The sequence below is a fragment of the Girardinichthys multiradiatus genome, chromosome 14, assembly GCF_021462225.1.
Source record: "Girardinichthys multiradiatus isolate DD_20200921_A chromosome 14, DD_fGirMul_XY1, whole genome shotgun sequence".
Classification (NCBI taxonomy): Eukaryota; Metazoa; Chordata; class Actinopteri; order Cyprinodontiformes; family Goodeidae; genus Girardinichthys; species Girardinichthys multiradiatus.
The window spans coordinates 36,354,373-36,367,808 of NC_061807.1; the positions used below are offsets into that span (position 1 = coordinate 36,354,373).

At 37.6% G+C, this 13,436-nt stretch overlaps 1 protein-coding gene across 1 annotated transcript in view; it reads left to right on the forward strand.

Moving 5' to 3' along the window:
• Window positions 1–11,106, forward strand: part of LOC124880337 — an 88,262-nt gene extending 77,156 nt beyond the window's left edge. The window contains exons 7-10 of the mRNA XM_047385381.1: window positions 6,009–6,228; window positions 6,387–6,473; window positions 7,022–7,165; window positions 10,112–11,106. Of these exons, the coding sequence (XP_047241337.1) occupies window positions 6,009–6,228; window positions 6,387–6,473; window positions 7,022–7,165; window positions 10,112–11,106 (1,446 nt within the window). The remainder of the gene's footprint in view (window positions 1–6,008; window positions 6,229–6,386; window positions 6,474–7,021; window positions 7,166–10,111) is intronic.
• The last annotated feature ends 2,330 nt before the right edge of the window (window positions 11,107–13,436 follow it).

Here is a 13,436-nt window from a genome sequence, read left to right on the forward strand (position 1 = left end):
CTGATAGTGTCTAGAATTGTCAGGGTTTTACTATTTTATTCTTTTGTCATTCATCCCTCTTTTTAATCATAAGATTTACTCACACTTCTCTGCGTCCTTGGAGTTCCGTCAACCCTTGGATCCCAGCTTGCCAGGGAGGACCAGTCCCGGAAAAGGTCTTTTTACCGTGGCCACGGAGTTTTACCTGGATCTCTCTCACCCGCTGGGATCGTCAGGTATCTTGGAATCCGGCTCGAAAGGACCATTTAAATGTTAGGTTTAAACCCCAACACTCATTACAACATCTGCACAAAGAAAGACACAGAGAAGTTAGTTTGTTTTAACTTGCAAGGAGAGTGTCCCGGAGACTGTCTCAGTTACAATCCTCCAAACACACTCTGAAGACAGTCTCCGCTCTTCATGCTTTTATTAGAAAAGGAACGCCCTAGTTACATGAGATTTCAACTGCTGAGGGAGTTTATCTTTATGTGAAAACAGACTGTTCTCACATCCTGTGCTCATGTTGCAACATCATATTCCTCTATGCATATAAGGAGATAACAACCATTCTCAATCAGTAATATAAACAGCACATCTAGATAGTAAATAAGTAATGTAGAATGAAAACTGAGTAATGTATGTACATTTATCTAACACTTCTACTATGAATTGTACAACGACACCAATTCTAATCACTAAAGATTAAAGATAAAAGACAAACATAAAAGACAGATAATACTTATTTTCCTCTGTTTATCTACTGCATGTATTATTACCTTTAACCCAAAGGAAAAAAACTAATGTCATTAATCCCTATTAAATGCTTTTTCCGTGGAGAATGCGGGCATTGATCCCGCTGCCTCTCACATGCAAAGCGAGTACTCTGCCATATGAGCTAATTCCCCATTTACAGTGGCAAACAAAGACCTGACACACTCCGTATATTGGATAGAAATTGGTCTACATTACGTGAACTGAATTATCCTTTAATATTTGATCATCACCCTTTTACCTGTATGGAGGGACGAGGTGGTCGTGTGAACGATAGTGTGAATGATGAATCAACTGGTCGTTCCTTGTACTATGAAATGTACAACAATATCAGCAATTGGTATCATTGAAGTTAGAAGATAAATCTACACAACAGACAATACTTGTTTTCCTCTTTTTATCTAGTGCATGTATTATTACCTTTAACCCAAAGGAAAAAAACTAATGTCATAGAAATTGGTCTACATTACGTGAACTGAATTATCCTTTAATATTTAATCATCACCCTTTTACCTTTAGCACGCATTTGCAGGGACGATGTGGCCGTGTGAACGATAAATTGTCTGGTCGTTCCTTCTGCTATGAATTGTACAACAATGTCAGCAATTACTTTTTAAAATACTTAACACTGGAGATTACAGCATGTATTACTACCTTTAACCCAAAGGAAAAAAACTAATGTCATAGAAATTGGTCTACATTATATGAACTGAATTATCCTTTAATATTTAATCATCACCCTTTTACCTGTAGCACGCATACGCAGGGTCGAGGTGGTTGTGTGAAAGATAGTGTGAATAATGAATCGCCTGGTCGTTCCTTCTACTATGAATTGTACAATGACACCAATTCTTATCACTAAAGATAAAAGACAAACATATACGACACATAATACTTCTTTTCCTCTGTTTATCTATTGCATGTATTATTACATTTAACCCAAAGGAAAAAAACTAATGTAATTAATCCCTATTAAATGCTTTTTCCATGGAGAATGCGGGCGTCGATCCCGCTGCCTCTCACATGCTAAGCGAGCACTCTACCATTTGAGCTAATTCCTCATTTACGGTGGCAAACAAAGACCTGACACACTCCGTATATTGGATAGAAATTGGTCTACATTACTTGAACTGAATTATCCTTTAATATTTGATCATCAACCTTTTACCTGTAGTACGCATATGGAGGGACGAGGTGGCCGTGTGAACGATAGTGTGAACGATGAATCACCTGGTCGTTCCTTCTGCTATGAATTGTACAACAATGTCAGCAATTGGTATCATTGAAGTTAGAAGATAAATCTACACAACAGACAATACTTGTTTTCCTCTGTTTATCTAGTGCATGTATTACCTTTAACCCAATGGAAAAAAACTAATGTCATAGAAATTGGTCTACATTATGTGAACTGAATTATCCTTTAATATTTGATCATCACCCTTTTACCTGTAGCACGCATATTGAGGGACGAGATGGTTGTGTGAACAATAGTGTGAAAGATGAATCACCTGGTCGTTCCTTCTGCTATGAATTGTACAACAATGTCAGCAATTAGTATCATTGAAGTTACAAGATAAATCTACACAACAGACTATACTTGTTTTCCTCTGTTTATCTAGTGCATGTATTATTACCTTTAACCCAAAGGAAAAAAAACTAATGTCATAGAAATTGGTCTACATTATGTGAACTGAATTATCCTTTAATATTTAATCATCACCCTTTTACCTGTAGCACGCATACGCAGGGTCGAGGTGGTTGTGTGAACCATAGTGTGAATAATGAATCACCTGGTCGTTCCTTCTACTATGAAATGTACATCGTCATCAATTCCTATCACTAAAGTCAAAAGACAAACATACACGAGAGATACTACTTCTTTTCTCTGTTTATCTACTGAATGTATTATTACCTTTAACTCAAAGGAAAAAAACTAATGTCCTTAATCAAACATTAATTGATTTTTCCGTGGAGAATGTGGGCGTCGATCCCGCTGCCTCTCACATGCAAAGTCAGCGCTCTACCATTTGAGCTAATTCCCCATTTACAGTAGCAAATAAAGACCTGACACACTCCGTATATTGGATAGAAATTGGTCTACATTACGTGAACTGAATTATCCTTTAATATTTGATCATCACCCTTTTACCTGTATGGAGGGACGAGGTGGTCGTGTGAACGATAGTGTGAATGATGAATCAACTGGTCGTTCCTTGTACTATGAAATGTACAACAATGTCAGCAATTGGTATCATTGAAGTTAGAAGATAAATCTACACAACAGACAATACTTGTTTTCCTCTGTTTATCTAGTGCATGTATTATTTCCTTTAACCCAATGGACAAAAACTAATGTCATAGAAATTGGTCAACATTATGTGAACTGAATTATCCTTTAATATTTGATCATCAACCTTTTACCTGTAGCACGCATATGGAGGGACGAGGTGGTCGTGTGAACGATAGTGTGAACAATGAATCACCTGGTCGTTCCTTCTACTATTAAATGTACATCGTCATCAATTCCTATCACTAAAGTCAAAAGACAAACATGCACGAGAGGTAATACTTCTTTTCTCTATTTATCTACTGCATGTATTATTACCTTTAACCCACAGGAAAAAAACAAAAGTCATTAATCAGTATTAAATGCTTGTTCCATGGAGAATGCGGGCTTCGGTCCTGCTGCCTCTCACATGTTAAGCGAGCACTCTACCATTTGAGCTAATTCCCCATTTGCAATGGCAAACACAGGCCTGACACACTAAGTATGTTGGAAAGAAATTGGTCTACATTACGTGAATTAAATTATTGTTTAATTCTTGATCATCACCCTTTTACCTGTAGCACGCATATGCAAGGACGAGGTGGCACGTGAACAATAGTGTGAACGATGAATAACCTGGTCGTTCCTTCTGCTATGAATTGTACAACGATGTCAGCAATTACTTTTTAAAATACATAACACTGGAGATTACGGGCGTCGTTACCGCTGTCTCTGGCATGCTAAGCGAGCACTCTACCATTTGAGGTAATTCAGCATTTGCATTGGCAAACAAAGACCTGACACACTCAGTATTTTATATAGAAATTAGTCTACATTACGTGAACTAAATTATTGTTTAATATTTGATCATCACCCTTTTACCTGTAGCACGCATGCACAGGGAAGAGGTGGCCGTGTGAACGATAGTGTGAACGATTAATCACCTGGTCGTTCCTTCTGCTATGAATTGTACAACGTCATCAATTCCTATCACTAAAGTCAAAAGACAAACATACACGAGAGATAATACTTATTTTCTCTGTTTATCTACTGCATGTATTATTACCTTTAACCCAAAGGAAAAAAACTAATGTCATTAATCCCAATAAATGCTCTTTCTGTGGAGAATGCGGGCGTCGATCCCGCTGCCTCTCACATGCTAAGCGAGCACTCTACCATTTGAGCTAATTCCCCGTTTACAGTGGCAAACAAAGACCTGACACACTCCGTATATTGGATAGAAATTGGTCTACATTACTTGAACTGAATTATCCTTTAATATTTAATCATCACCCTTTTACCTGTAGCACGCATACGCAGGGTCGAGGTGGTTGTGTGAACTATAGTGTGAATAATAAATCACCTGGTCGTTCCTTCTACTATGAATTGTACAACAATGTCAGCAACGACATCAATTCTTATCACTAAAGATAAAAGACAAACATATACTTCTTTTCCTCTGTTTATCTAGTGCATGTATTATTACCTTTAACCCAAAGGAAAAAAACTAATGTCATAGAAATTGGTCTACATTACGTGAACTGAATTATCCTTTAATATTTGATCATCACCCTTTTACCTCTAGCACGCATTTGCAGGGACGATGTTGCCGTGTGAACGATAAATTGTCTGGTCGTTCCTTCTGCTATGAATTGTACAACAATGTCAGCAATGACTTTTTAAAATACTTAACACTGGAGATTACAGCATGTATTACTACCTTTAACCCAAAGGAAAAAAACTAATGTCATAGAAATTGGTCTACATTATGTGAACTGAATTATCTTTTAATATTTGATCATTACCATTTTACCTGTAGCACGCGTACTCAAGGACGATAATGTGAAAAATGAATCGCCCTGTCGTTCCTTCTACTATGAATTGTACGTCATCAACTATCACTAAAGTTAAAAGACAAACATACACGAGAGATAATACTTATTTTCTCTGTTTATCTACTGAATGTATTATTACCTTTAACCCAAAGGAAAAAAAAATAATGTCATTAATCCGTATTAAATGATTTTTCCGTCGAGAATGCGGGTGTCGATCCCGCTGCCTCTCACTTGCACCATCAGCATTCCAATGTAAGAACAAAGTAAGCCCAACCAGCCAATCGTGAGCGTCTTACATTGCGGTGGGCCAATCACGTCCCGAGCTGGTGGCTTACTTTGGCTTACTTTTGACCAATTACGTTCCATCTTCTAAAAAACTTTATAAACTCTCGGAGCATCTTGGAGAGCTGTCTTTCATTGACATCCATCTGTACTACGTTTGCGAGCGGTAAGTTTAAACATTTTTCTTTTTTAACACCTAAACGTATGACAGATTCTAGGTTTATCCTGTTGTTTGCATAACTTTTTTATTAAAAGCAACATCACGTAGCGTCAAGTGCATATAAATCATTGGACTTGTTTATTAGAAATATTTAATACAAAGTTTTTCTGTAATGTACCCGTTTTATCTGTGATTTATGGAGGTTGTGCCACAGTATGTGTAAGTGCTATTTCGATCACGGTTATGATCATAATTCTATGAATCATCAAATATGCACGTCTAATATTTGATATTGTCAACCACCCCGCCAGAAATAAATAAATAAATACACAGAAATTACTCTTGATATTGTAACAATAAGAATATACCAACTAGTGCTATTTTTTGTTATTAATACATTTTTGGCATTTTTGTTAATATCCAAAATAATTCATAGGATTTATGTCTCGCCTAAAAACGCGGTTTTGTTTGGGTGCTTAATGCTGTGGGTACCTCAACAGAGCTAAAAAATAAGATGGTAGAATATCTGATAATGAATTCTACTGTTATTTAGTATTGCTTCAGAGCAGCAGTGAATGCATAGTCAATAAATGTTGCTCATTTGTAAGTTGTTTGAAGCTGATTTAAAATGACAGAGGTCCAGTGTAATAATTGTTTTATTATTTCAAACAATATTTATATAAATAACTTTGGGTTTATGTCTGTTTCCTTTCAGATTATGTATGCACACCCCTTGTTCCGTAAAACTCCTCAGGGTCGGCTCCTCATGGGGCCAACTGAGGAGGCAAATAGGAGTGAGATTGTGGTGCCAGGGAGGGCCCGGCGTAAGGAGGAGGTTCTGTCCGAGGTCACTGCCTTTGTGAGGCAGTCCACTGACGGCTGCCAGTGTGAAGGCCCTGTTGGCACGGGGAAAGCATTTGTCCCCTTCATAGCTGGCACAAAAAATAATGTCGCCAGCCAAACCCTGTCATCCCTCTCTGTCTGAGTCCGCTGCCCGGAGATAGCTCTTTACCTGTGGTGAGCTTCAGTTAATGCACACAGATGTGTCGATGATGTGTTGGTGACATGTGCTTAGTTCTGTATTATTTTACAGTCACTGCTGCTGGGGAATTCTTTGAGGAGGAAGATAATCAGGAGATGGTGACTGTGGCCTCGCAAGCTGAGGAACAACTTCCTCAAGGTATGTAAATACCAAACAATGTTTTACAAATAATTCTGTGATATAAAATTTTTAAATGACACAAAATGTTCTTTTATGTTATTGTACAGAGAATTGGCACTGATAGAGTGTCAGTCTACGTTTACTCTTCAAAGCAAAAAGGGAATTTGAAGGTGTATGTGAACTTTTTTTATTTCATTTTAATCCTAATCACTGACTAAAGCTCCTTCTTGTCATCTCACATGTCCCCCGCTCCCCCTGGAATAAGTGGCTGCAGAATGTTGTAGTCAGAGGTGCTCATAGTGTTTGCACTGCTTTGCTTCACACTTGGCTGATCCCATCTCACCTATCTTCTTGTATTTGACAAAACGGTGCTTGGATGAAAATCAGAATGATAATCACTGCTTCCTTCCATAACTTAACTGTCTCATCGTCATACTGCCTTTCTACTAAACATCATGCTTTGCACTAAATGTTGTAACCTTAGTAGCTGTCTAGCAGTGCTGAAAATGACATGTGGCTACAATCTTTCCTTAACAACAGACTAATTGTGCTTTTTTTCACTTCAGTCGCTGCTGCCTCAAGAGGCCCTGCTCCTGACCCCGTTCCTCCAGCACTGTGGACTCCTGGCCCCGTGTTCCAGCCACCTGCAGAGCTTCCTGCACACTGGAAGGAGCAACTCCCATCCTTCCAGCAGGACTGGATCAGGAAGAGTCTGTTCGGGGCTGACAAAAAAACTGGGAAGCCAGAACTTATGCCACATCCCAACTTCTGGTGGTACTCTCCCATTGTATTCCCATTCCCCGCCATTGGCATTCATATTTTTCTTGCTTTGTTAAAACCAAGCTTCAATTGAGTTTCTGTTTGAGATTTTATGTGGTGGAAAAACACAAAATAGGGCATAATTGTGAGGTGGAAGAACAAAGGTACATGGTTTTCAAATAGTTTTTTCACAAATAAATAGGTTACAAATGTGGCTTGAATGTATTTTTGTTTTTACTGTGATACCCCTAAAATATCCAGTGCAATCAACTGTCTTTATTGATCACCTAATTACTTAATTGAAGTACAGCATTTAAGGCATCATACAATAATTTAATCTGTTAACTGTTTTGTTGATAATATATAAATTGGGGCAAAAAAGTTTTAATTCAAAGTTTGCATACTCTAACAGAAACATTATTAGAAATAGCATACCCAAACTCAAAAAATGTGCAACTGAGAGGACATTTTTTTTTTTTTTTCTAGGTATTTATTCTAGGTGATCATTTAAAATGCATAAAATGTGCCAGAATATTGGGAAGTAGGACTTGTGATAACTCTTCTTTGTGCACCTAGGATGCAGCATTGTGTCACTCCAATTCTAGAACAGCTTCATGCATGGGGTAGGAGACATTGTCCGACAGTGATGTTAGTTTTGCTAGAGTTCTTCGTTCTCCCAGCACCTGCACTGGGTCGAAGAGGCATACTAGGACAGAGCTGGCATTCATGATGATCTTATCCAACTAGTTCCTCTCAGCTGTAGATAAGCTGGTGCTCCAACATACTACACTGTAAAACATGGTTGATGGCCACCACAGAGTCAATAAAGGTCTTCAAGAGCTCTCTCTGAAGAGTGTATGATTAGATTTTGCTTAATAACAATGCCTAGGATGCTGTTTCTACTAGTGGTGGAGCAATACAGACCTACATGCCTGCATCCTTTGCTGTTGCAGGCAGGGTTGTTGCTCTGAGAGGATATATTGAAACCGTGCAATGTTAATCAACTTAAAGCTGCAAAAACAAATGGGAATTTATTATTTTCTATAGTGTGTTTAAAAAAGAAAAATCTAAATTATGCTGCAGTTTATATATAGGCTACAGTACCTCGTCATATTTTTCATATTCTTAAAGTAAGCCTAAGAACTGGTCTAACCAGTAGAAATTAAAAGTACTCTGCATGCTTATGTCATCATGGAAGAACACAATGCACCGTGCCAGCATATATAGGAGTTGCTCAACATTTGAATACTGGAAATTGTACTCTAGAAAGTGGTGCACACTAGTCCCAGGATGATGGAGGAAAATTACCAGTACCTTGTTTTCTTTAAGAATAACTATGTTCTCTCAGATCAAAAAAAGAAGAAAATAGAAGTATATTTAAGTGTTCGGCGCAAATCAGGTGGAGGAGAATGCGGACCACTGACAACTGTGGGTGATAACATCTACTGTGTAGCTTTCAAAGATCAAAGAGGTACTGTAAAATACAATACATTATCAGTATCTGTTGTAACTTGCTCTTTTTCACTGTAAAATGGTTTCAATCTTATAAAATCTTTTAACAAATTCACAAAATCACACATATAAGAACTTATGAGCAGAGATAATATACAGATTTGTTATTCTATAAATTTTTCCTATCAGGAGTTTTGTTTTTTGCCAACCAATATGTTATGTTTTTACATTTCCTGATTGTTTTTCACCTGACCGTACAGCTGTGCACACACACTTTTCTCTTTTCCCAGGCAGTGCTTATAATTGCTCAAAGCAGGTCTTGTTTAACACTGTAAATATTTGTATTGTAGATCAACAAGAAGTCCTAAAAAAATACCAGCACACAGTAGAGCTGTCAGATGGTCCTCTACTGTTTCTTGTCACAGATGGCCCACCAACTTCCATCTCTCCTAACAACACTTTCTCTACAGATCCAGTAGAGGTTAGTGAAACTTCATATTTAACCTCTTTGCACTTGTTTTCTTTCTCTATTGTGGATGGTGAGGAAACAGTGTGACTGAACAGAATATATCTGTCTACAATTTCATGAGACTTTTGTTATATTTAGAGCTGGTTGGTTCAACTGGTCAATGTTCACGTTACCATCAGAGTGCTTTAGGCAGGAGGTTGCCTCCATCTAATCCTGAACGTGAACTTAGTAACTATATGGATGTAGGTAATGAAAAGTTACTTAATGGTCAAGCACAGCACACCAGAGATGAGGTCACAGTATGCAACACAGTAGGGAGTGGGTCTAGGGAGGTCAGGAGAGGCTGTTGTGTTTATGTTTTTCAACCAAAACGTTAAGTGGGCATCTTTGGATATATCTATTTTTCCAACAGTTGTATCTGATACCTTTTAAGAATAATTTATATAGTTGATATGTTTGATATAGTTGATATAAAATGTGACTTTTTTTACAGCAGAGTCCTATAACAAAATGCAGCAATTATGTCCAGCAGAATACCGACAGTACTGGATCTTGTTCCAATTCCCTCACTAATGGTATGTTAACTCTACTTGTTACTCCTTCCTGGTAGAGCATTGTTGGTCTCCAAAGTGTACATACAAAAAAGCCTGGCTGATATGACTTAAAAAAATGACAAAATTAAATAAATAAAAAACCAAAAGAAAGCCTTAAATTGGACGTAGACTGTTTGGAGGTTGACAGCATCTTGACGGACGGCAAAGAATTTACAATAAATTTGTGCTTGTTTCTCATTTCTGTAGGTCAACTTTTAACGCAGGCAAACATTTTTATTTAATGCAAAACGTTTAGTAACAATGGATATGGATATTGGATAATGGATATTACTCGCAATTCAAAGAGAACCGGGAACTGATTAAAAAAAAGAAAATCGGTATATAATCAAACAGATTTTGACATGCTTGATGTTGTCTTTCAGACTTCACCAGAAGAATTGTGGTCTTGGGAAAGACAGGAGCTGGGAAGAGCAGCCTTGCCAACACCTTACTTGGAGAGAAGGTGTGTGGAACAGACGATTCTCCAACATCTGGAACAAGAAAATGTCAAGCAGCATCAGGAACAGTCAATGGAAAAAGCATAAAACTCATTGACACTCCTGGATTTTTTGACACAGTGAGGTGTGAGACAGAGATGAAGAAGGAAATCATGAAGTGTATTATTGAGAGTGCTCCTGGTCCTCATGTTTTTATGATTGTACTTAGTGTAAGCAAATACACACTTCAGGAGAAGGAAATCATAAATAAGATGACTGAGTATTTCTCAGATGAAGCTCTGAAATTTGCCACAGTGCTTTTTACCCATGGTGACCAGCTGCCTAAAGAAACAACAATTGCGGAGTTTGTCCGTAAAAGTGAAGATTTAAATGAATTAATCGAGAAGTGTGGCAAACGCTGCAATGTTATTGATAATAAATACTGGAAGAATAACCAGGATGAATACCGGAGCAATGAGTTCCATGTAAAAGAGCTTCTCAAAACAATAGACAAGATTATAGAGGAGAATGGTGGTGATCACTATACCCACAAGGTGCTGGAGAAGGTGAACAAAGATTTAGAACAAGAGCAAGAGCGCTTAAAGCAAGAATCTCCAAATCTTTCACCGGATGAGATCAAAGAAAAGGCTAAAGCTGTGGTCCAAGAGAAGTGGTCACATTATATTTTGAGAGTCGGAACTGACGTGTTGTTAAAAACATTCCTAGGTGGGGGCATGATACTAATGAAAGAGGAACCAGTACTTGCACTTGGGTTAGGGTTAGCAAAGGCAATTATATCTGAAGTAGGAAGAGCTGGATCAGCAGAAGAAGTTGGGGCAGCTAAAGAAGAAGATAATACAACAGGAGGAACAGCTGCAGCGGAAGAAGATGTTGCTGAAGAAGCAGCATTTGCAGCAGGAGAAGGTGGAGCAGTAAAATAGAAACAGAAGCACCAACCCTCTCTGCTATAGTTGCATCTGTAGTAGATACAGCTCCGAATACTCATGTTCTCATAATTTGTTATTAAACTTGCATGTGGTCTAAAGGCAACTGGGTGCAAATAAAATCCTTTTTCTAAATTCCCATTTATAAGTTTCTTACAGTCTAGGGATTTCTGCTTTGCTTATTAGTTGTTAGCGATTGGGATACAAGTCAGATTATGACTATGTCACATGACAATGATAATCTTTTAAAAACATAAGAAACATTTTATTCTGTTTTAAATTGAATTTTATGCTTCAGTAATAAGTCTACATTCATAGCTGGATTTCCAATTTGTTTTTCTATTTTCAGTTTTAATTTGTAATAATTGTGTAAAATAAAATCTTTAAAATATACAAAACCTTATGTAGTTTTTTGATCATTTTACCTATTTGCCTAAGAGACATTCAGATCTAATAGCCTGGACAACCACACCAATTTGAGGATACCATTGTTTTTAATTTAATTCTTTGAGATTAGGAGGTGGGTCAAGATACATTTCATAGAAACTGTTTTTTAACTGAAAAAGAAAAACTGGTAGATTTGACTGAATGGAAACTTTAAACTAAAAAGCTCTTGGGTGTTGGTGTCACTGTGGTGGAAAGTTACTATTAAACACTTTCTAAGCAGCTTTGTTGAGGATTCAATTTACAAGAGGCTTGCACGTCTTGAAGGGACATTTAAAGGGCACCTTGTTCAACCTGTTTGTCATAACACCTGAATCCAGGTAACACATGTGAATATTGAGGCCTTCAATTGGTCTTCTAAAGTTTTTCATATTGTACATGAGGCCAAGAAGAGTAATAATGTAAAATGCTGTTGCATGCCACATTTAGGTTCTAAGTCTAGTCACATTTTGTGGCTACACTGATAAGGCCCTACGTTTTTTTGTTTTCTTTAGATGTTAAACAATGATTACATACCATCAGCAAAGGCTTCTCAAACCTCCTATTAGACAATCTGTTCCTTTTCGGGGAAAGCACCAATCTACCTAACTGGACAGCCGTTTCACTGGTGTACTGGATAAGGTTGGAGTGCTGTATTTCAAATAAATCTTTTTGAGGTTTGGGAACTGATTCTGAATCTCAAGCTTATATCCTGACCTTAAATTGTCAGTTTTTCTTTTTCTGCTCAAAAGCTTTCTTTTGGATGGTTCTGAACATGAAAAAGGTTCATTTCAGCTTGGAACACATTAGCAATGTCAGTTGCAGGAGCAACATTATGACACTGTAGTCAGAAGCTCCTTCACATCTTCTCACCTATTCTCATTTCTCAGCCATCGAAGGCTGAACCTGGGACAAGTGGCCCCTACAAGAAGTCCTTCTTGGCTATCCAGTACAGCATCAAAACGAGTCTTTATGGGCTGTAAAATACAATACAACTTAGAAAATATTTATCACATCATAAAATCTGCTATTTTAATGTTTTTGTGGACTTTACTGACCTAAACCATCTCATGTCCTATTAATACTGTATGAGATTTAATTTTGGCTGAGGTTATTTGACCTCTTTATTTTAATCTTCTGTTGATTAATAATGATCAACATCCCTGATATCAAACAGGGGATGAATAATTGATCTTTTATTATATTCTATTTTCTTTATTGTACACACTGCTTTAAACAGAGTGTAACACCTGCCCACCATGAATGGCATATTAATTTTAACCAATCAACCAGAATCAATTATCAAATAATAATCTTACCTTTACAATGACATCTGGAAGGCTGGCTGTCATTCTAGAGAGGTCATCTTTCAGGGCAAGTGTCTTTGACATCAGGCTAATGATTCTGGAAAAGGCCTCGAACAGTGTATTCCACCTGGTGGATGTGAGCACCTTTAGCTTCCTGCGACTGACCTTCTCTACCTGTTCAGATGTTTGTCAACATCACTGGTTGAAATCAGGTTGTGTGCGACGCACATCTCTAGTATGGAGGGAGGCTAAACTGTCCATTACCAGATGCGGTTGAAAAAGCTTCGATGACATCTGTAAATGTTAGTTCCTCATCATCACCATCTACATTTCAGATTCAGACTCCAAATGACAGGCCTGAGATGCTCTGAATGCTTTGGAAAAATTTGATGCATTATCCTTTACAGTGGCAGCAACGTTACCATGCAGTCTGTTGGGGATGTTTGATTCTGTGGCCTTTTGTAATCCTCTTTGCTGCCCTAACTGAATATATTTGCCCTAGTTGCTTATCTGCGCACTGCTCACTGCTACAGCTTACACAACATAACTGTTGATATCGCATAAGATGCAACACATAGCCAAGGATAAATTGATACA